The 24882-nt window shown below is 41.2% G+C and overlaps 1 protein-coding gene across 2 annotated transcripts in view; it reads right to left on the bottom strand.

Annotated features, from left to right (window-relative positions):
- The window catches only part of ZNF638 (zinc finger protein 638), a 61920-nt gene that overhangs the window by 11029 nt on the left and 26009 nt on the right, over positions 1-24882 (bottom strand). For both annotated transcript variants that reach the window (XM_072861099.1, XM_072861098.1), the window contains exons 3-20: positions 24417-24478; positions 24094-24132; positions 21094-21401; positions 19324-19664; positions 17679-17825; positions 17170-17301; positions 16744-16802; positions 16529-16572; positions 15295-15366; positions 14636-14803; positions 14462-14533; positions 11817-11869; positions 10988-11119; positions 10698-10826; positions 10245-10286; positions 8294-8434; positions 7187-7312; positions 3127-3176 (exon numbers count right to left, since the gene is read on the bottom strand). In XM_072861099.1, coding sequence (XP_072717200.1) covers positions 3127-3176; positions 7187-7312; positions 8294-8434; positions 10245-10286; positions 10698-10826; positions 10988-11119; positions 11817-11869; positions 14462-14533; positions 14636-14803; positions 15295-15366; positions 16529-16572; positions 16744-16802; positions 17170-17301; positions 17679-17825; positions 19324-19664; positions 21094-21401; positions 24094-24132; positions 24417-24478 — 2117 coding nt within the window. The remainder of the gene's footprint in view (positions 1-3126; positions 3177-7186; positions 7313-8293; positions 8435-10244; positions 10287-10697; positions 10827-10987; positions 11120-11816; positions 11870-14461; positions 14534-14635; positions 14804-15294; positions 15367-16528; positions 16573-16743; positions 16803-17169; positions 17302-17678; positions 17826-19323; positions 19665-21093; positions 21402-24093; positions 24133-24416; positions 24479-24882) is intronic.

The raw sequence follows: 24882 nt of genomic DNA, 5'->3' as shown, positions 1-24882 counted from the left end.
GCGAGGGTTAACGAGACGAAGACACAATACATGGAGTCAACAGAAAGATGAAAACAGGCAAACTCAGGTAACATCTGTGCTATGCAAGCACAACAAAAACACCAATCTCGAAGGTTTCCTCCGGACCCGAGGGCACTGTCCTCTGCTGCAACAAAACGCGAGAGGAGAGAGAAGAAGGGATATGAATTCTGCTTCAAAATCTTTCACAACACCAATTTAAAATTGGCAGAGATGTAAAGTGTCGTGACTACGCGTCAGATGGATACTTGCAGCACGCCGTGAGGGCACTCCTCCCCTAGCAAAGCGGCAGGCCGGCAGCATTTTGCGGCTTGGCAGGCAGAGCTCGCAGGAGCGATGGAGTGTGCGTGCTCCCCGCCGTGCCCCACAAAATGCTGGGAATCCCCTTCAGAGCCCGAGCGGCTCAACTCACAGTTACTGAAGTCTTATGAAAGAAAAGCAAGCTTGCTCATTCCAACATCACGCTCATCTCTAACAGGCGCCTCAGACCTGTAATCAATTTAAACTGGTTACTTGCAAAGGTTTTGGGGTAAGCGTGCCTCATGAGTGGCTAAGCAGTCAGGGCTGATCTGCTTTTTATGCCGCAGTATCAGTTTACTCAGTCACAACACAGAAGATATTTTGATATCGATTAAACATTGTGTTCCAAAAGCAAAAACTATTTCAGTTAACTTTCTATTTGAGATTTGTGCCTCGCGTGTCTGTGTAGCAAAACATTACCTGGATCAGTCAGAGCTCTGAAAGCCCAGGTTTCTCACCGATGCGTAGAAAGCTTAAACACAAACTCTAATGCCTTGCTAAACTGTACCCCACGGCCTCTGTTTATACGTTTTTTGCAGGGAATGGAAAAATGTCAGTGAACACTGGAACCATACACTAACTACACAGCTTACAGCGAGTAGCACACGTGTATTATCCTCTACGCAGTTCAAATGAGATGTTAGTCTCTGAATCCTCAGGACTTTATGCCTCCTTTCATGCCAACACCCGCTCTGTGCCTTCCACAAAGAAAGACCATTGTGGTGGTCTCCAAAATACACTGATAGATTCAAACCGGACCGTGAAGCAGGGGAAGGAGAGCTCTGCAGAGCCGGTAATGTACAGAGATAAAAATGAATGAGCCTGACAAAGCATCAAGGTGCTTGAAGTAACGCTTAGAAGACCTGGTAGGCATTGGGAAAGAAATGGCATGTAGACCTGCAAGACAGATTTCCTGCACAGAAGTTAGCGTAAAGGGTGAAACCAACAATACCTGGTGCTCAGTTTCTGCACAGCACGTCCCTGCATTGGCTGCCATACGCAGCCATTGCTGCCTGAGCTAGCGAGGGGAAAGGCTTGGAGAGTTCAGTCCTAGAAATGCCAGCAACAGAGGCTGTGTCACGATGGAGACACAACCTGCTTCCTACACATCAGCTCAGGATTAAAAGCAGCAGCGGAACAGTCCTTGATTCTTAACCTGGCCAAGAAGAGTTTCAAGCTAATTTAGCTGAAGAAAACAAATCCCAACAAAATGCATCAGCATCCTTGAAAAGAGCAGAGGCATTCACGTCAGCATGTTGGTCACCTCAGCCACAAGGTTAGATGACCTACCTACTCGGGCTGGACGACAACCGAGCTTCCAGAACCATCCCAGAGTCTTTTCAAGATCACCTCATCATCCCGGACAACCAAGAGGGCAGTCCCTTCTGCTCCCCAGGTTCTGCTACTCCTTCCCTCCCCAGAAACACGTGACAAGGTCTTCCCATATATAACAAGATATTTTTCTGCTTCTTATAAAACGTAACTCAAAAGAATAACCAGTCAGGTCACAAAAGCTTACGAGGAGAAAACAGTTGCCTCAGACAAGGAGAAGGTGCATAGCTTTATTTGTAGGGAAAAACGTCCGTTTTCCCATCTGTTCACCAGCCACAGCAGGATGCTGGGCAGCGGCTGGGATTCACGTAAGAAGTGCTTCTTTTGATTAATTACCACCGCTAGCTAAAGCCCACCAGTCTGGAATCAAAAAGGCTACCTGCACGTCTGCCGACGCGCCAGTCAGAGACAGTTTAGAAACTAAATGCTTCCAAAATTGCCTAGGGCCTGAGTAGAAGTTTCCTTGAATTAGGAGTGCCTCACTTGACTTCTGAAAGAAACAGGTTTTGGAAATATAGTAACTGTCCATGATAGTACAATGGTATTACTTGAAACTGAAGTTTAGGACCATTATTACACAGTTTTGTTTGGGGTTTTTTGGCTTTTGGTTTTTTGTTTTGGTTTGGTTTTGTGTGTTTTGGGGTTTTTTTAAATGATAAAACTTATCCAGAAATATGGATTTGAGTGACAGAAGGTGTTTTAAGTCATCTTTAACAAGAACTCTTATAATGATCTATCCATTTATAAAAAAAAAAACCAACATAGTCAAGACTCTAAAACCAACAAATAGTTACTCCACAATTAGAAATTTTACTACAAGCAATGTCCGTAAAACAATTTTAAATGGAACATACCAAAACCACCATTTCCCATTTCTAGGTTCTGATGTTAATAGAGCATCTAAACTTTTTTTTTTTTAAATCAATTCAAGGGACCTGTATCACAGCATGAAGTTAATCTTAGTAAGTTATACAAGGAAGTTTCAGTTTATTTTTAGCATTTGGAAACAGAAACAATAGAGCCAGGTGCTCTGACGGAGGAAAGCGCTGTGGGATGAAGTAAAGCAATCACTTCATGGTTAAATACAACAAAAAACTGTCTTACCCACATGTATTTCCAAACACACTTTCCAGGACCTGTGGTAAAATCCTGGCCGTGATTAGTAGAACAATAGTAACTCAATGAACTACACAGAAAACAGGATTTCACCCCATTTGTCCACGTTCTTTGAAAGCCCTGGATTTCAAAGAAATCACAAACGTGACAGCTCTACAGCAGTACACTACACGTCCCGCACACACAGAACACACAAAAGCTCAAAGAAGTAACAGCAGGGAACAGCTGATGGATCTCACAGCAGGCCTTTTCATCAAGCTTGGTTAGAGAGATGGCTCAGCAATCTGCTCGGTCTTGGATATGCATTCCATGAACAATATAGATAAATTAAAAACACCCTTAAATACTTAAAAGGCGTACCTTCCTTTGCTTGATTCCTCTTTCTTCACTTCTTTCTTCACAACTTCAGCCTGAAAGGCGAAAAATCAGGGTTCAGTTGTCTATGACTTTCAGAAGCATCGGCACAGAATTTGCATAACCCAGCTAATTAATAACACCGTGAACCCAAATTTAGGCACGTATCACCTGAAAGAGCAAATGCCAGTAAAGTGTTCTGAAACTGTTCCCCACAGAACGCGTATTTCGTAAGATGACAAATGACAGCGCGTGGCAGCGTAAGAGATTTTACTAAAAGTTTGCTAGGCGGAACACGTGGCACACCACTGTTGTGTTTGTCTCATCTTCAGAGCTGTCATGTTTTTGAGCAGAATTAGCTTGTAGTCTGTGATATATTTGGGGAAGAGGGATGTTAAATGCATCTTTTCCCAGCCAGCACCTTCTTTCCCGCACTGGCAAGGATGCTAACTGCTGCAGAGCTCAGGGTGAATGCAGTTAGCCTAACAGGTAAGTATTACACAGAAAACAGTGGCACACCTTTTCTAAAGACAAATTATATACCAAGTCAAGCAATTATCTACAGAAAACCCAAGGCCAGTTTCTATTCCTTAAAACCTGCTAATGTAGCATTCATTTCTTGTAGGATGACTACACCTTTCTGCTTTCTGTTACGTAGAATGAACTCGTAGAATAAATGTGAAATGCAATAATGTCTTCTGAAAAAAAGAAAAAAAACAGCCACAAAGCATGCAAGCTCTGCAGCTATCACAGTTAGTAGCATAGGTCCAAGCAATCAAAAAACACCTTTAAAAACTCAGTGTTGAAATCCCTATCTGTTTTCTGAAGGCATTCTACAAACTAATTTGAAAACTATCACTATTAGAAAGAACATCAGATAAATTCAGTGCACATAGAATTCACTTTAATCTTTTATTTATGCACATAATTCCAAAGCCTTCAGTTTTCCCTTTCTAAAAATATTTATTCCAGAGATAAGTGCCAAAAGTAATTCGAACATGGTACAATGAATTAAAAATTATTTCATTTTTCCTTCAGACTAGCTTCTGAATGAAAGGCTTCTAGAGAAAATAGCTTATGGCAAACGGAGCTACAAGCTTCATGTTCCCATGGTACCTAGGCATATAATCCAGATTCTGGCCACGTAACCGGGATGATGGACACGAGGTAACAGACTCGAAACGGAGTGAAGAACGACAGATGGAAAAAGTCAGTTTTCCCTCTTATCACTGTGACCAGGCATTTTTCTCTCCGGCTCAGATACAGATAAAAATAAAGCTTCGGAGCGTATCTCCAAAGCACAGATTTATTTTAACATTTGTGCAAAAGCTGTGACAGTCACATTGACAAAGACTGGAATGACACCAGTTGCAGCCACGCTCTGTGATTCTGTGTTCCAGTTGCACGTCCTCCTTCAGTGTTCCAGCAGTTTCCCCATATTTTTGTTATTTTAGCAGTATTAAATTCGGACATTATTGGTAAAATTACAGCAACAAAACTATAATGTGAGGAAGCGAGGACTTACATTACTGCTGTTACTATGCCACTGGCATCAGTTACCGCTATCTGGCTGGTCAACCTCTCTAAATCAGACAAGCACTCTGGATCACCCAAAGGGTGCAGCTGGAAAGAAATATTATTTTGAAAACAGAGTGTGAATGCCATTCTTTGTTGGCATTGAACTCTGCTCTGATGAAACATTTATAGTGACAAAGGCACGTTATTCTGTTGCTACACAAGATATAGGGAACAGCTATAAAAAGCAGACTTGAATCACAGTGTTCCCACAATGCATCCTTAACAGACGTTCCTTAGCATGAGCACTTTAACAAATGATATTTTGCTTATGTTTCAGTGCTAAGGGACCTTACTGCGTACATTTTCTAGACTTGAGAAAAAGCTCATAAGCCTGAAGATTTGGTTTTTTTCTTCCGCTACAAAGTTAGTCTGATAAAAGATATTGCTCTTAAATGCATCTGACATCATCAAACACAATTATAAATTATGTTCTTCAAAATGATCTGAAGTTCAGTATATGAACTGAAATACAAAATAAAGTGGCTCGGAAGAAGAGCATGTTTTGTCCTGTACAAAGAGAGTCAGCAACGGGGAGAATCATCCCTGCAATGGGGAAGAGGAGAGAGAGAAAAACTCTTGGAACTTCTAATCCAGGCTCTTGCATCGAGCAGAAGAGAAAAAGAGCACCCTACACACCCGCGCTCGCCGGATTGTAGCTATCAGCACTTCTCCCGCAGTGGGTCCTGCACCAGAGGTGCCGAGGGAGGCACAGTAGCTCACCTTACCCTACGCCAGCCGGACCGACAGCACCGCACCACCACACTCACCTGGTAGAGATGCAGTGCTCATAAGGAAAGTTAAACCAGTCCTCTGAATCAAGGATGTAATTAAAAAGCATTTTCAGTGTTATTGTATCGACTCTAGGCTAGTAGGAACCTTAACGGGAGGGTCGCTCCTATATGAACAAACTAAGCCCCTTCAGCCACAGATGAAGGCCCAGAACGACAGGGTGGGAAAAGCTGGGAAGGCAGGCTGATCACCAAACCTCTGCAGCCATTTCAAAGGGTCACACTCACGGGAAGGTAAAAAACTGGCTGATTTTACACAGGCTAGGCTCTGCACATGCACGGTAACTGCTGATTTACTCGGGAAGGGGCACGATGAATCCGCTCAAAAAACGTGTGCCCAAATCCATCGGGTCGTGTATCGTCGTACGTCCTAAACCATCACAGATGCAACTCGACAACTATTGCAGGAGAACCCCACCAAAAATGTACACCTAAAATCTCTGCTGACACAGTGTGTCTTTAAAAATATTAATCCTAAACACCGTACAGCTACCCTATAGATTTCATAAATAAGGACACTTTTCAGTAAAGCAGAAGGAATTGACAATACAATAGAGAACAAACTGTGATACAGGCCAACGATCGGTACACAACCTGTTCTTTAACAAAAGTTGAAATTCATTGTGATGCTCAGTGCAAATAATGCCAACAGCTTTGTCAGCACGGGAAGCAGAAGTACACGTCTGGATGACTTTTTTTCCTCCCTGTTGAAGTAATGGACTTGATGCCCTTGTTATCATTAGGCACCTGAAGTTAAACTTTCCCCTGTGATGAATAAAAGTGAAGGGGAAAAAACCTAAGATGCCCTGCCCTTCCAGGCACAGCCTCTTGTTAGAATGGTATCCCAAAGTCATGCCACCGAAAACGAACAGCAACACACAGGGAATGAGAGCTCCAAGAGTGGAATTTACATGGCTAATCATTTAAAAACAAAAACACAGCACAAAAACCCCCAACAAAATAAAAGAAAAAACCCTATACACATTTTGGTCTCAATCTTGACACCACATCTGGATTTACGTTCTCCGCTTTGGAAGCCAGAACACTATTAGCACATGGCTCACGTTTGCATTTCTTGCTTGAAGCTCTTTATCTATGCAGTGCAACGTGCACTAAGCTGCTTCCTCTCTGGGGTTCAGCTGCTGCAGCTTGCTGTTCCTTCAGCAAACCACCAGAAGTAAGCTGGGAGCTGCTCAATACTGCAAGTAATTTCATTTGTAAGAGAGAAGACGTGGGCGCGCAGACCAGTTCTGCAATAGCAACTGAGTCTGGAATCAAGAGGACTAAAGCAGATGAACTGCTAAAGATGAATCAAACTCAATCAGAAAAAAGCTCTACTAGTTTCAATTATCAATCCTTTTCTAACCAGTACTAAATAGCTGCTTTCCTCCTTTCTTCCTTTTTCTCTTCATCTTTCATTAAGAAATACTTTCACCGGTGGAGATGGAAGAGATTGTACATGTGTTTGTAAAATAGAGAAAGAGATAAGAGAAAGACAAACAGCAACTTTCACACCTATGCCACGTCCCAGATCGGAGACTAGCTGATCCAGCTCCCAGCCGTGGCACAGTTCTCACTCTCATCCACAATGACAGCAAACAGTGAAGGAAATACTGACATTGTCACCATTAAGCTGCTCTTCCTGGAAAGGTGGTTCTGTTCCACAAAAATAATGCGTGGTTGAAAAGAAGCAAGCTTACCTCAGCAGCCTCTCCACTGGGTGACAACGTACAGGTCAATGTGTGCTCACCCATGTTATACGGGTATTGCTTCAGGAAGCTGTACATCGATCTGGCCGACTTGGGACTATCCAGCTGCAGAATTGCCTACCAGAAATAAAGCACAAGCTTTAAAGAACTGGTACTTCATCTTATTTCTGTACTGAAGAACAAGTTGAATAAATTAAGTTGGTATAGCATGGTATCTAGTATTCCTGAAGGGTTTCAACAACTTCATTTTACATTAGCTATAAGCACCATTTTTTTTATTAAATCCTATGTTCTGGCATGCGGAGAACAGTGGACTCTTCTTTCCGAGAGGCTGAAGGAAGAAGTATCTCCTGTTTGGAATTATCTTTAGAACTAAATAAAGAACTACATCACAAAAGAGTGGAGCCTGGAGCTTCCCTACCCACGTGTCCAACCTTCCGGCTACAGCAAAATACTGTCTTTTTCTTAAAAGCATCTTCACCTGTTTTATCATTTATTAGCAGTGGGACGCTTAGCTCATAATAATGGGAACACAACTGCATTTTAATCATTAAAACATACATGTACACACAGTGACTTAAATCTAGTCCATAAAATAAAAAGCCAATGTTAAGTGCAAAACCAGGAACATTAAAAATTAAAATATCAAAATGAAACAAATTGAAAATCAAGTCATTACATTTTGAAGCGTCCCAAAACAAAAAGTAATTTCAGCAATTCTGACATTTTCACTTCTCATACCAAAATAAATTTTTTCCCCAAGTTTCCTACAAAATGGGAACTTATTTTCCCCCCCACTTACACCTCTGATGTTAATAATTTTTCCAGCCATTTGGGCAGCTTTACTTTCAGAGCTTACCAACTGTTCTTGTATTGTTCAGGCTAGATAACAGCCAAAAGTTTGGTTTGGTTGTCCTTCCCCACTGTCCCCACCAAATAAGACGAACTATTTTCTCGTTCAGGATGAGTGGGCAAGAGTCAGAAACTTTGATCTCTCATTAGCAGAACATTCTTGGTACTGGGAGATGAAAAAACTGCTTTTTACATATTTTTTTTCCCCTAACGTGGTACTTTGCACCATAGAAAAAAAATATTTACCTTGTTTTTATTCTTCAGTACAACATAATGATCTACTTTTCCAAATCGAAGTCCCACACAAACTACTTCAAGTTCTCTGTATCCATCATCCGGCAAGTTCCCAAGATGCACAAAGTGATTATGTATCGTCTCAGTATTTACCTAAAGAAAAGCGATGACAAAACTTGCTTTAACTTTGTAACGCGCTTTATTAGCAACGACTGAACTAGGGCAGAAAAGCCCCACAGAAAGCTTCTGTGTCACTCAGATCTTCCCGAAAAATAGCACTCACACCCCCCCCAATGTTCACATTTTCAAATTCCCACCAGATTTTCCAGTTTTCTATGCAGTACATCAAACGAACAAGCTATACCTCCCAGTAAAGAATAACAAACTTAAAAGGATCAAGTTGAGCATTTTATTTTAAATTATCCTTTTTTTTTTAACTAGTAAAAGTCTCTTTAGGAACACTGCAAAATATAGCTGAAGTTTAAATAAAATTTGGTATTCTGAAAAGCAGACACTAACTATCTTATACATTGGTCGAGGCATAGAAACCTATCCAAAAGACTCCAATCCTGGTTTTTAAGTTGGAGTTTGGTTTACTTGATCAGTGTGTAATAACATAAAGATCCTTGGTCAAATATCATTTCTGGTGTTTCTCGATGAAAATCCGTTTGAAAAAACGGAGTTATCATCACTGCCATGGGGACAGGCTATCAAGGAGACGAGTAAGTCTCTTCTGACCAGGAAGGATTCTGGTGCAGAACGTACGAGTGGGCTGACAGCAAACGGAAAGCCACCATCGGCCACGTAGCCCCAGCAGAACCATAGACTGAACCCTGGCACCAAGTATTTTTTGCAGTATCAAAGGGAAAGGCCCTGGGACACAAAGTCCAAAGGTACCAGTAGACTTCTGAAATCTTAAACAAGTCTTATCTTTAAATACTTGAAAGCTGTGTGTCTTTTAGAAACGCAACACTCACTCCCAACAAGGAAGAGATTTCCCCCCTCTCCAGCTCTGGTATGTTTTTCTTCCATTATTCAGGACTTTACCAAGAGCAGAAAATAAATATTGCACCACAAGCAGATCAGAAGCGTAAGTAGGATATGGCAGCAGGGGTGTTGGCAGTAAGTACTCAGATGCGTCTGTTAGTGCCAAACAACAATCATAAGGAGAAAGCAGATATCCCCCAGACGCATTTGCAACTGAAAATTCAAGCCTCTTGGGGTTTCTTGGAAAGTGATTTATTTTTGGCAGGGCTCTTTGCAATATGCTTTTTAAACAAATACAATTACCTTCTGACACTGCTGCTCTTAAAGTCACCCTCGTGAAGTTCTTGTGCCAACTGTTTAAGCCCAGAGACACACTCAGACCCAATGACTGACCCTCTATCAAGAATATCCTGAAAATGTTTTTCACAGAAGCAAGACATAAAAGCTGTAATTTCATTAACCTCTGCCTACCTACAACGGCATAAAAATCCTTTGTACGTCGCTTGCCAGCTTGCACTGTGTACAGTGAAGGAACAGGAGGGATAATAAGGGAGACACACTACGCTGAACAAAGCCCAGAGGTAGTTTTGATAGTTAAACCAAAATATCCGCCTATAAAACACACTGGGAAACAGGTGGCATTATAGACAGGCAAACACTGCATATTCTCCACGCTATAGTGGCCAGCAGCTTGTTAGAACATGAAAAAAACCACGGAAGGAGAGGGTCTCAAAGGACTCCTATTAAATGTTTAATTCCTTGCACTTCGTGCATCATGGAGCTAAACTGCGTGAACATTTACTCAGTCTATTCCCTGCTCATTCGCCCATGAAAACATACATAAACACTTAATTCAAGAGAAAGCTTAGGTAACAATTCAATTAGCTAATATTTCAGGATGAAGGATACTAATTCCAATTTAAAGTAACGTATTTTGGTAGCATGTGGAGGAAAAGTTAGATTGCTAGCAACTTACCTTAGGGTCAGAATCTTTAATTATAGCAGTAAATATTGCTTCCTTTAAAAAATAAAGAGAAAAGTCATTATAAGATTTGAACTGTAAAATATAGCTTCACTAGCAGCAGCTAACTGGCAGCCACTGACTCCCAACAAGTTTTTAGTTTCTGCTTTATTAATAAAATCAACAGCGTCAGCACTTCCGACATCTGTGTTATTCTCCCACCAGAAGACCAGGACCCAAGAAGACATTTAACAGAATCAGTCCTCAACAGGACACGCCATCAGAATGTGTAAAACATGTATGATTTATACTGTTTTACACCATCAGAATGTGGAAAACATGTATGATTTATACTGTTTTACACCATCAGAATGTGTATAACAGTATAAATTAGCCTAAATACAAAATCCTGCTCTGTATTGAAATGTTACCACGTATCCTAGAATTTCAATATATTTTATGACTTACTTCATCTTTTATAGTCTTATACTGAGGCACCATGTTGATGCAGAGCTGATTTCCATCCAGTGACATTGGAAAACAGGTGTAAAATTTAACCATGGAATCTGCAGATTTTCTATTTATTTCAAGATATGCCTTTTAAAATAAAGAAAACAAAATTTTTTTTTTAAATTGTAATTTAGTCAAAAGCATCTCACATTAACGCTCACCACACTAAATTATCACATTTGCATTTGTTAAAACACACATTTGCTGCTTCTCTAGGTAGAAACACCACTAAATACCAATTAGAATACCTTTTTATGAGATGATAAAATTAGGACATCCTTCAGTCCTCCAAATGGCTTTGCTAGGTTGGAAACTTCCTCAACAGAATATCCTTTCTCAGGCAAGTTTGAAATAAGAACCACACATGTATCATCAAGTTCCTGTAATCAAATGAAAGTAAGTATTAGTGATATTTCTTCAACTCGAAATCAAAACTGCTGTATTACTAAAGGAAGCATTTATTTTTACTGTGTAAAACCACCATTAAACTGAATGAAGCACTTCCTTAGAAGCACGTTATAATACTTGCAATTACGTCAAAACCAAAGATCATTTAAGCCTTTTTAGGATTTAGTAGCAAAGCAAACCTGTTGCTCTAATTATGTCATGGAACCACCTTAATTACTGCTTAATTGGGGATGTATCCACATCTAAGCTAACTCCGCACAAACCTTAGTTTCTCTCATGCTACCTCATCAAAAATTCAAACCAAACCAACCCCCCCCATAATTATGCCACTACTTTGTATCCGTGACATGTCCTCACATCAAATACTGCAGGACTGGATGTGTAAATGCTGCATCTGAAGAGAAGAAACCCACAGTAGGACAATATAGATGGTCAGAGGACAGATGGGACTAACAAGCTCCACGGAACAAATAAAAAGCCAGAGAGTGAAATGGTAGATGTCCATCAAATCACAAACAGCAAGGAGAAAATAAACCATTCACTATTTCTCACAAGAAATTAACAGGCAGGGGATTGAAATTGGAGGTGTTCAGACAGCACACCAACACTTGGAAACGGCACCAAGCGCGTACTTACAACTTCCACAGATTCCAGCACCTTTAGACTGACCTTGCTAGCTGGTTCTGTTGACTCTTCACTCTTTGTAGTCACTCTTGTAGCTTCTAAAAAAAAGGGGTGGGGTAGTTAACTAGTTCAGAGTTCTTTAAATACTGCAGAGCTTTAAGAACTTCTTGCATTACATTTTATCACCACCGTCATTGTGAAAAATGAAATATTCCTTCATTTAACTTATAGCGACAAATTACATTGGTGAGACACATACAGTGTTATATAAATGCTTCCGTAAAGAATGGGTTTAAGTAGGAATAAAAAAAATAATAATTAAAATCCCTTAATTAACATGCAAACACTTCGCTGACATTAAGGCCTGATCAGTTGAACAATCACAACCACAAGACTTTCTTGTGGGCACAGTGGGTCTATACAGGCACCTAGCACGTGTCCACACAATCTTTCTTTTTCTTTCTTTTTCCTGGGACAAGTCCACAGTGATATGCGAGAGGCTTAGAAAAATACAGACAGAAGGAAACAGGAAAAGAGCGATCACACAGGATAGGCAAGCACAGGTAAAGGAGTATCACTTCTACTGTAAAATGTTAATATCCACCTCTGGCAGGTTCAGCAAACCTGTTGCCAAATCTCTCTATGCATAGTAACTGAGAATTAATATACACTATGCTACGTTTAAAACAAAGTCGGTTATTAATCAGTCTGTTAGTAATACAGCTGTATCAGCTGAATGTTCACAAGTCCATGGGGCCTGATGGGATGCATCCCAGAGTACTGAAGGAGCTGGCAGATGTTATGGCCGGAGCCCTCTCTATCATCTACCACAGGTCTCGGCAGCCTGGGGAGGTCCCCGCTGACTGGAAGCTAGCCAACGTTATTGCAATCCACAAAAAGGGCGTGCGGGAAGACCCTGGGAACTACAGACCTGTGAGTCTAACCTCAGTTCCTGGAAAAATTATGGAGAAGATTATACTGGGTACTACTAAAAGGCATTTAAAGACTAATGCAATCATCAGGCACAGTCAACGTGGGTTCACACAGGGAAAGCCCTGTTTAACCAATCTGATATCCTTCTAGGATAAGATCACCCACCCTGTGGACAAAGGGAAGGCGGTGGATGGAGTTTTTCTGGATTTTGGTAAGGCTTTGGATACTGTCCCTCACAGGATCCTTCTGGACAAGCTGTCCAGCTGTGGGGTGAGCAGGTTCACGCTGCGCTGGGTGAAGAACCGGCCGAAGAGCGGGGCTCAAAGGATTGCAGGGAATGGGGCTACATCTGGCTGGGAACAGGTCACCAGCGGTGTTCCTCAGGGCTCAATCCTCAGGCCGGTGCTGTTCAATACATTTATCAACGATCGGGATGCAGGAGTTGACTGCACCACTAGCAAGTTTGCTGATGATATCAAAATGGGAGGTGCTGTTGACTCTCTGGAGGGACAGGCCTTGCAGAGGGATCTAGATAGACTGGAGCACTGGGCGGTGATTAATGGGATGAAATCGAACAAGTCAAAATGTCGGATTCTGCTCCTAGGACGGAGTAATGCCAGGCACAAGTAGAAATTGGGAGAGGAGTGGCTGGAGAGCAGCCCTGCAGAAAGGGATCTGGGGCTGCTGGTCGGCAGCAGGCTCAGTATTGAGCCAGCAGCGTGCCCTGGCAGCCGAGAGGGCAAACCACCTCCCGGGGTCCATCAAACACAGCACGACCAGCCGGTCAAGAGAGGGGATTATCCCGCTGTATTCAGCCGTGGTGCAGCCTCACCTCGAGTACTGTGTGCAGTTCTGGGCCCCACCATTTAAGAGGGATGTGAAGGTCCTTGAATGTGTCCAGAGGAGGGCAACAAAGCTGGGGACAGGGCTGGAAGGCATGGCCTCTGAGGAGCGGCTGAGGACTCTGGGTTTGTCTCGTTTGGAGAGAAGGAGGCTGAGGGGCGACCTCATGGCTCTCTGCAGCTTCCTCAGGAGGGGACGTGGAGAGGGAGGTGCTGATCTCTTCTCCCTGGGATCCAGTGATAGGACACGCAGGAATGGTTCAAAGCTGCGCCAGGGGAGGTTCAGACTGGACATCAGGAAGCATTTCTTTAGCAAGAGGGAGGTCAAGCACTGGGACAGGCTTCCTGGAAAGGTGGTCAATGCCCCAAGCCTGTCAGCATTTAAGAGGCATTTGGACAATGCCCTTAACAACATGCTTTCGCTTCGTCAGGCACTTGGACCAGATGATCATTGTAGGTCCCTTCCAACGGAGATAGTCCATTCTATTCTATTCTATTCTACTCAGTTATAAAATATGGGGAAAATAGCATCTATTGAACCAGCTCTAGCAGGCAACACAAAGCACTGAGATTAAAAGAATTAGTGGTGGAGCTGTAAACAGAACGTACAGAAAGCCTGAATCCTTCACTCTAATCAGCTGTAAATAAAAGTCCCCATGTCGCACTGAAAAGGTCTAGGTAAAAATATTATGTCCGCTGAAAGATGTAAACCCTGGGTGTTTTTAGCCACTTCACTTCAGTCATCACGATGAACTCTTGTTCTACGTTTGTCAGTGAATCTATTTTAACAGATTTTCTTTTCTGATATCCTGGGTCATCTTAATTTCCTGGCCTCAAAAGCATTCTCATTTAGTTCACAATAGCAGAGAGGTTTAGGGCAGAAATGAGAAAAAAACCCGTCAGTTTGCAATTTACCTTGATCAGTTAAAGCTTCCTTAAGCTCATCCAAGTCCAACACCGCCACTTGAGGCATCTGTGCAAGTTTCTCTAAAAAAATAAATACGTTCAAGAAGACATCACAATGTTAAACTTCACATAACTTACAACCAGCAAAGTAACTTAAAAATGACGTTATCGATTCAGCGTTACCTAGTACAGGTGCAGGGTTAGTCACTCCTTTGCACTGAGCCTCTGCTGTCTTCACAGGCTCTGTAACTCTGTCCCCTTCTGCAATGTTCTTTGGGTCTGACAGCTTAGTTTCCCCAACTTCCATTTCGGCTTCCGTTGGGATCTGAAGGTCTTCATCTATAGATTTTGCTGGTAGGTAACAGCAGAAAAAAGCATTCTTCATTTCAAATACATTAAACTAATCAATTTGCAAAAGAAGTATGAACTACACCATAAATTTTTCTGCCAGATATTCAGAGACCTCCCATCACAAATTCCTGCTCCTCGTTACAAATGGGCAGAAAAGGTGCATAGAGGAAAAGCTTTGCAAAACAAGTGTATGCCTGTGGTTATGTGAAAGGGCCTGCTTCCCCAAACTCATCTCCTTTCCCCGGTTCTTCGCTGTTCTAGATCTACACACAGCACTAATTATCATTGCATTAGCCAGGTCACAAGGAGCAAGAAGGGTGCTCGCCTATCTAACGATCTACTACATGGGTAAGCCCAGTAGAAGGTGTGAAGCGCTTGGACTCGTAACCTTAAATATCTGCTCTGGGAAGGGGGGGGGGGGCGGGTAGGGGGACAGAAAAGCACCTGCCTGCATTTTCCAGGTAAAAAGGAAAAGTTCTCATTTGTCTTACCTGCAGTATTTGAAGTTTTCTTAATTTTACTATCTCCTGTCATTGTTGATTTCTTAGTCCTTTCTTTTTTACCTACGTAAAATATCCAAAACCAAGTGAGTCAGTAGAAATGCTTATTTCTTAAGTCTTACATTTGTGAAGTAAGAGTATAAAGATACATACAAAAATAGTTTAATCCGCAAAAATTCAACTGATATGACAAAAAAAAAAAAAACCTAAACCTAAAACATAAGTTAATTCCAACAAACTACTGAATGAAAGCCATGAGCATCTTATGAGAATTTATTTAGGATTCCGGTGACAAAACCTCGCTCCTGCAAAAACGTTTGTGTTCTTTTTCTCTTAAATGGCTGTAAACAATTCACAGTTTCCATCTGGGAGACAGCTCTGAAATGCACTGTTACATGAATCTTAATTCCATTCTGGAAACAGGATTCAGAAGTGACCACACTAACGAATGAATCAAGACAAATACACGTTTAAAGAGCACAATTTCCCATCCTAATAACATCTGGTCCCTGCCTTTGCTCAGAAAAATTGCTCACGAAAGCCAATAAAACAAGCAACAAAAAATGGTATGGCTGTTATTTCCAATGTCTTAATAATACCAAATGTTTGTAAAGTTTCATTTGCTTCTGCTGTGTTTACTGCAGTTTGTCCTGTTTTCACTGAAGTACTGAAAAAAAAAAAGTTCTTCTCTAACAGCACGACATACAAGTTTTTCTGCCAGACCAAGTAATAAGAATAATTGAAATAATTTCTGTCAGGATCAATAGAAGACCAGGGCAGAAATTTAAAAGCATTTGGAACGTACAAGGAACATAAGATGCTGGGAAGCACTAGCACTAACCGTGAAAGAGAATGTTAAATACATTATACATTAGACTTAAAGTCTACTTGAAGAATTACACTAATGTATGGAGCCCAAAGTGCCACACTTATCTTCAACAGATGGGGTGAACATTTAAAATCACAGAATATAAGCACAGGTCAAGGTGGGTTTTTTTAATTGCTGCTTGAGGGTTGGTTTTTGTGGTTCTTTTTAACGAAAGACAGATAGGGTCGCATGACAAGGCAGACGTTTGGAAGCATAAACTAGATGTTTTCTTGTGGCTCTCTGAACTTGCTTTCAGTCACTATTACAAAAAGTGCTCACACAAAAACAAAGAAATGGGAACAAAGACGGCAGGCAATAACAGAGGTATCATCGGATAAAAGGTAACCACAACCTTACCTGTAATGGATTTAGTTATCTTAGTGGTGATGGTCTGATCTTTTCTAGTATGAGGAAAAAAAAATTAAGAAAAATCAGTTTTAAAGACAATTAATGAATATTAAAACAGTTAAAAAAGCTCCAAAACAGTAAAACACAAGAAACCAAACAGATAGGAACCCGTTTGGTTTCCAATGGTTATAACTAACAGTAAGGCATGTAATGGCAACACTTACTTTGCACTCGGCACAACTTTTTTAATACTCTGAGCCCGTTTTTTTATATTCATTTTGGCCTGGAACGGAAAGAAAGAAAAACTTTTACTGCATCATTTATACTTTATTTATAAATGTATATATACACACACATATAAAATAGTATTAATAATTATTAATAGTAATTAAGTATATATATTCATATAGGTTGTATCTTTCACTGTTTGTTAAACTGACACTATCCTCCAACATCAAATTTAACCAAGAAAAATGGAAGACTGGAATTAGGAAGTGCATTTGCATATTTATTTTAGACTGCTTTTTGTGAAAAGGAAATTTAAAATATATTAAAACTACTAAATCTATTTTTTGGGAGAACATCATGTTTTAGAGCAAAACGCCGAGCTACACAGAAATTATCACGTTGCTCACCACCAGGCTGCTCACCTGGCCAGGAGATGCTTTTGGCTTTTCCGCTACACTTATTTTCACCCGTTTCCCATTGACCAGCACTGGCACAGTTTCACCGTATTTCACAGCTGCTATCACGGCTTCTTTGTAGTTCATTTCCAAGAAGGCCTAAAATAAATGGCATTTTCAGTCTTTATTTATATTACAGACACAAGATACAATTCACCGCAATTTTTCCTTCGCAAATCTGCTCACGACAGAACTGCATGTACTTCTCTCTCTACGTTCACATGGAGCTTGACGAAAAAGTCTGGATTTCAGTATTATACAAAAAGCATCCTACTTCCTCTAACATTTCAGACTTGGGTAGCAAGCAAGACTCAATTTATAAAGTGAAGATTCCAAGATTACATATGTGATCTTTAATGGCAAACTGTTCAGGAAGCTTTATCCTACGTTCAGCTGAGGATCCAAACATTACGCTTGTTCATTGCTTGACAATTTCTTTGCATTCTGACACAAAAACTTTCTACAGGAAAACTTACCTCATTTCTAGAGCGAAGTACAAGGAGATCACTAACTTTGCCAAATGGCTGAACAATTTTTTTAATATCTTGATCTGAAAAGCCATCATCTGGTAAATCAGATATTTGAAGGACTGTTCCACAACTCAGCAATTCCTCTCTCAGCAGCTACAAATTGAAAACAGAATTAAATAAGCACTTTCCAAGTCAAGTCCAGTAAAAGGAAGAAAAAAGTATCTGTAATAAAAATTACTTTGAAGTAGACAGATGGCTTAGTTCACTGTGGTATTTTGAGTTTTTTGCTTTTTAACACAAGGACAGAGCCACAATTTTGTTGTTCTACGACTCCGTCTCAATCTTCAGTTATTAGAAGACGTGGCATAGGATTATCAAGTAACACAATACAACCTTTTTGTTTTTAGCAGGTACTATAGATCTAGATAATTCCAGTTATCTGGTCTGTATGGGTGAGGAGCTTCACAATTTCACCACTTGCCTTTCAATACTATCTATAAGCTTTCAACAGCACTCGGCACCATTCTCTTTGCTTATCATTCAGAGGCGATAAACTACCAAGGACGACTGTATGTACCGCAACTATCCGATAGTAACCTAACACAAATCTGGTTTATGGGCAGTGTTTCTAAGAGATCCCAACAGTCAATATGAGGAAGTGACCGTGCCCCTGTACTCAGCACTGGTGAGGCCGCACCTCGAATGCTGTGTTCACAGTGTTGGGCCCCTCACGACAAGAGAGACATTGAGGGGCTGGAGCGTGGCCAGAGAAGGGCAACGGAGCTGGGGAAGGGTCTGGAGCACAAGGCTGATGGGGAGCGGCTGAGGGACCTGGGGTCGTTCAGCCTGGAGAAAAGGAGGCTGAGGGGAGACCTTATCGCTCTCTACAGCTGCCTGAAAGGAGGGTGTAGAGAGGTGGGGTCGGTCTCTTCTCCCAAGTAACCAGTGATGGGATGAGAGGAAATGGCCTCAAGTTGCGCCAGGGGAGGTTTAGACTGGATATTAGGAACAATTTCTTTACTGAAAGGGTGGTCAAGCATTGGAACAGGCTGCCCAGAGAGGTGGTGGAGTCACCATCCCTGGAGGAGTTCAAAAAAGGTGTAGATGTGGCCCTTCAGGACATGGTTTACTAGGCATGGAGGTGTTGGGTCGACAGTTGGACTAGATGGATCTCAGAGGTCTTTTCCAACCTTAATGATTCTATGAGGGACTAAGACAACACTGGCTTAAGATCCTTCTTACAGCAAGAGTGGTAAATATCTCTGCCTTGTCTTTTTTGCTCGACAGGGCAAAATGAAGACTTTCTGCCTCCTATCCATTACTTTTATTTACACAATAAGTTCCTCCAAACAGAGCTCATCACTCACACTCCATACAAACAAGTGCTGAGTAGAACGAGAACCCAAATTTAATGGACATTTCTTTCTGCTGCTGGAAAGTGCTACAGAGGTTTTGCCTCCCATCTGTTAAAAAACCCTTGCTGTGTGAATTGCCACGCTTACTTGCAGCCAGCAAATCTTTGCATGAAGATGGCAGTGTCTACTGCACAGAATCAGCAAACAGAGCAGTTAATCTTTCCACAGGTGATCCCCCTGAAATGAGATACTAACCGCGTTCGTAAAATCACAGAGAAAAACATTAAGAAATTCACCCTATTATAAGGAGTAGGACGAGGCCCATTGGTTCCTGCGGATAAGTCTTCCTCATCCTCTTCCATTTCTTTGCTTTGGGGTATATCATCAGTTTCAGGAGATGAAGAACTTGACCCAGGCAAAGAAGGCACCTCTTTCTTCAAAGTCTTTGGAGAAACACTTGTTTTCAGTGGCTTCTTCAGATTTCCAGGCATCTTCCCTAAGGATCCATGAGAGGGCGGTGATTTTCCTGATCCCGAAGATCCTTGCCCAGCTGCTTGAAGTGACTTATGTTTATTGAACTCTGCTACAAAGCCAGGTCCCAAACTTTTCACTACTGCCTCCAGAGCTGCCTTTCTGTCTGTGAGCGGAAGGGAAAACAAGCTGGGTTTTGTTTGTTTGTTTTTAAAAGAAAACTTACATATATTGCTGTCCAGTTTTCTAGTTTCAGTCTCACCACCCACTCCTGGTTCAATCTTGAGACTCACTGAAGTCAGAGAACCTTAATTACACTCTAGCAGAGATGACCTATAAATAATAATAAAACTCTGGACTATTTGCACTGTGCTGTGGTGTAACGACATTTTTAGTTAGACTGACAATGTGACACTGGCAATGATACCTACAAAAATCCCAACGGCTGGAGCAAAAGAACAATCGTTTAATTTTGTATGTCAGGGAAGGTAAGAAAGGAAAAGAAGTTTTCCAGACTTTGATCCTCCTCTCACATACCAACGCACAGCAGCACTTACTACCTTGATGCCTTCTGCTAAATTCTGTATCCTTCTCTGTCCTGCTCTTTGTCCTACAGACTGATGTTTTAAATTATCCTTTAATGATCTCATACAAAATTAATGTCCTGTATGCTTTCTTTCTGGGGAAAATTGTATATTAATTGCCTCTTCCCCTCATTCTTCTACATTAAAGTGGCTTGCATTTTACCCTTAAGATCTCTCTGAACCTGCCTGTCCCTTCACAACTTCTCACTTCGACTTCTTTCCCACAAGAGCTCAGTACCTCTTAATTTTCTGAAAGCACACAAACAACAGAGCCACAGTATACAGATCAAAGAAAAAAAAAAATCAACCTTTTAAAATTCCTCTATTTTTTTCTCTTCAGAATTTAAAAAGAAACAAAAACTCCAAACAAACTGGTATTTCAGCCAGAGACTGAGCTCAAAATGAACTACATGGAACTGACCAAGTTTAGATAAACTTTCCTAAAACTGCAAACTGGAGGAAGTACACTGAACGGAGAGTCACAAAATGGTGCAACCAACCTCAGTGTTACAAAGGACGTTTCACTGAAAGCCTTTCACATACCACGCTCCTATCTCAACAAAATTATTTCAGAACACTATGCTTTCCTTGTAAATCGCACCTCCATCCAACGTGGTTTCTGAGCATCGCGTTTTCTTTCTCCTCATCTATCCTAGAACGACTTTTTTGATGCTGAAGGAAGCAGAACCTTCAGTTGTTTTCAATTCCTGACTACCCTTACTGGTTTAAAAACTGAGCACGCTTGGAACAGATACCTGTTCAGCAGTGATCTGATACGATTCACCAATTCCCGACACTAGGTAAGGAAGACTTCAGACCTTTCAGGATGCCCATTTTCTTCTAAGCATACTTCTCACAAAGCAACACCAAAAGGAAAAGTTGTTTTTAAAAACAGAATTCTGCTACGAAAAACGCCTAGGTGACACCTGGACAGATAAACCTCTTGAAATCAACTCCGTTTTCCAAAAATTAAAGGAAGTTTCAATTTGGCAGTGTGTATCCACCCTTTACCTTGAGATCGGGTTGACCTCCTTGATGACCAATCATTACTGGAAGATCTCTGAGGTCGCGGACTAGTTCTCAGTGGATTTCTCGATCGCTGCGGTGACCTTGACCTGTGTCTGGGGCTACGTCGTCGCATCTGCCGTGGGCTTCGACTTCTTGGCCTTGCTGGCCTGAAGTGGCCAGGGCTCCTGGATCTCGATCGTGATCGGCGAAGAACATAGCCAGAGCCTGCAACCCTCGAACGTCTAGGACTGGGACTGGCAGAGTTGGAACGACGCTTTGGGGTCTGGTTTTCTTTTCTGTCACCAGCATTTCTAACAGAATAAAGGCATATAATGAGTTTTGACAAGGTAGAAAAGAGTAATTAACCCGAGTCTGCTGAAACAGACTTTCTGCAAAAAAGAACCAAAACTGACAAAGTTTAGAGTCTAATTTGTTAACAAACATACTTTACGCACTGGTAACGTGTTTGCTAAATGAATTTAGCATAGGTAGACAGAACTGAAAAGAAGCAAGCAGGAGAGAAAAACCTGCATGGAACAAGAGAAAGCTGTAAAGAAAACTGAAGTTACAAGCTGCAGTGCTATGAAAAAATAATAGGAAGAGGCAAAGGATACATGAAAGAGTAATGAATTAAGATACTTTTCTTGCTTCTTCCAAATTTAGCTTGGAAGTAAGCAACTTTGAGACATTATGTCTAATAGATTGACTGAGACTGAAAGAGAGATCTGAGAGGACTACATAAATATACATCCCCTGCATACTCATGCTACCTAGAGATGTCAAATTGATGAATTACACGGAAAGAAGTAACAGTGAAGAGATCCATGAGAGAAATAGTCCCTCTTAGTGATGTGGGAAGTAGTCAGGCATAGGAAAACCCTGACAGGACAGATCACAGGAGTAAAAGGGAAAACCTTGAAGATGCACTGAGCACATGCTTAAATATCCCAAACATTTTCGATGAGCTTGGCAGTTGGCAGGCCAGTGTGTTACAGCCACACACTTGTCCAACTTTTTAGCCCATACTGAACTCTTTGATGCCAAAGATACACTGCACCAGCACTCAAAACCACGTAGAGCAGACACAGCCCCTTTGAGATCTGAATCTGGAAGAAGCCACTGATGTAGCATATCCTTCAGCTTACTCACTAGTAATTCTAGTAGCAAAACTAAAAGAAACACAGGGAAATAACTGACATGGCATGTATGCCCAGTACAGCTAGACTTACTGGGAAGACTGTGTGCTGGACAGCTAAAATACACAAGCCTCTTAACACCACACGGAAGAGAAGTTCACATTTCAACTGAAAAGTGTCTAAGTTTGTTAAAGGTAATCTAAGAGCATCAGCGCTTCACAAATCACCACATCGAGCCCTATTATGACCATTTAAGACTCTGAATAGACAAAGTTCCTTTGAGATGAAATAGGCTAAGGAGAGAGGACTGACAACTGGCAGCCAGGAGAAGGGGATGACAAGCGGCTGAGGCAGCTGCTGCCCAATCTTTTTGGCCAGCAGCTAGATGATAGCTGAACAACCCTCAGGTCTCCTAAATGTTCTTCCAACCCACCCCATGTAGCGATGTCTTGCAGTGTTACTTAATTAGCAAGTTTCAAACGTCATTAAAAATCCATATAAATCCCGTTATTCCTCTGCCCGATAAAAATGTTTGGATGTATCAACAAACCAGCGCAATTTATAAAAAGCAAATGCTGGGAAGTGATTTACCAGAGTGGTAACAGCACATCGCAAGTTCATCGACCTTGCCCTGAGGCTGCACCCAGCAGCTCTGGACATCTGGGATCACCGAGAGCCTACAGCTGTATTCGAACTCTCCCAGCTGGAGACGTGCTGGAGACGTGCTGTCATCGGGAAGGATTTAAGAAAGCACCACCCTAAAAGACAACTTGTGCCCCAGCTGCAAGCACAGAAGATCCCTCACCCACAAAAAGCCCTATTAAACCCTTCTGCAGTTTATGAAGTTCCTCCAGCTAACAGCATTTTCCTTTGCCTGGGGTTGTATGTAACATCAGCGGCACTCGACAGCAATTTCAGTCTGAGGTTTCAAAATATCATTATTCTCTTCATGAAAGTTTCAAAAGTCTATTTGTTTTATTACTCTCTTTAAAGTTTTATTTCTCCTTCTTTATTAACATGGAGAGACCTCAGATGCACTCTGCAAATTAACCTGACCTACTTATTCAGCTTTTTAACTTTTTTTTTTTTTTAACTGAATAGTTAACTTCTCAGGAAGTATGTCAAACTAATTAACAGAAAGTCACAGGAAAATCTAGCAAAATTTAAAGTCCTATCATTCCTATTTGTATGCAAGTTGAAATATGTACAAATGTTGAGCCAGTAAAATAATCCAATCCCGCTGAGATTCAAGTAGAATTAGTCACACAGGGTGTGTTTTTAAAAAAATTGATAGTAAACAGCACAATTTTTAAGGACAGAACATGAGTTCATGAATTCCAGTGTTTCTTCAAGTTGTGATCATGTAGCTCCCCAAGGGATCTACGGACTGAAGAGTCTGTGAAATAAGCGCTACCACTAGCATGCCTATTGTCAAACAGGTTTCAGGTTGCAAACGAGTGGCTTAACTGGAGAAAAGATTAATTCTACAAGTCAGAAATCACTCACGCAGTCTAATCGGTGATCTAACACCGGTCAGTCTCGCTCGGTTGCAATTATATCACATCCAATAACTTAGGACGAACTGTAGCACGGTTAAGAAAAGTTCAAGGGGAGCCTGCTGACAATATCAGTATTCAGACTCTTTTGCAGATTCACTCTCATCCTTGTGAAAGAATTTTACATGCTATGCCACTCATTATTAGACAAACCTAGGACAAAACCTACAAAAACCCCCCATGCAATTTTACAACGACAATATGACACCACTAATAGAGCTTGCCAGTGAGCAAAACAGGAAAATTAATTGCATTAATTACATTTATAATAGCAACAAATTAAAAACAACCTGTAATCAAAAAGCAGTTACCTCTTTGAGGAATGAGACTCAGGGTTCCAATCAGGGTATCTGTTAAATGTTAAAAATACAACTGTCAGTGAAAAAGCTAAATCTGCCACCAGAACACAATTTTCGCTTACATGCAGCAGCTTTTACAGATGAACGTTCCCGTTCAGGACTCCAGCAGCACCAAGTGTCAGTTCACCTCGTACCCTACCGGTCTGAAGCCAATTTAGAATAGCGCTCAGACATCGGCAACCCTCATTAAGGAAATCTGACACACTTTCACAGACTACGTGCATGCACAGAAAACATTTTTTACACTAAGTGAACTTTTTAAACAGATTCCTTACTGTTGACGTAACTGGCGGCAGCTTTCAATATGAGAAGGAGTGTTCTGATGCAGAATCCAGTCCTAATTGGAGAAAAGACATCCAGAGACATTTGATTAGCATGTAAAATGTTAGTGTTTGACCACAATTTCTAGTTACATGTTGTCGTATTTTACCTTCCATCAAACTTTACCTAACAAATGATCTTAGGTCAAGGTCAAATTTCTCACTTGAAATTATTACTCTTTATGCAAAAGACTAAAATAATTATTGATTATCAAAAACTGTTAAAGAACACAAAGGAATCTAAGTGGAAGTTGAACAAAATGCATCGTATTAAATGAGTCTGTTACTTCCAGCAACACACTGGGTTGTTGTCACCACCAAAGGGTTGATCCAACAGCCAGCTATACTAAAAGAAAGAAAACTATTAGCAGCCTCCACAGCTTGTCAGACTGATGAACACATACACAACAAATGAAGCTGA

Source organism: Ciconia boyciana, chromosome 5, assembly GCF_034638445.1.
Source record: "Ciconia boyciana chromosome 5, ASM3463844v1, whole genome shotgun sequence".
Classification (NCBI taxonomy): domain Eukaryota; kingdom Metazoa; phylum Chordata; class Aves; order Ciconiiformes; family Ciconiidae; genus Ciconia; species Ciconia boyciana.
This window is presented reverse-complemented; position numbering and strand designations above follow the sequence as displayed.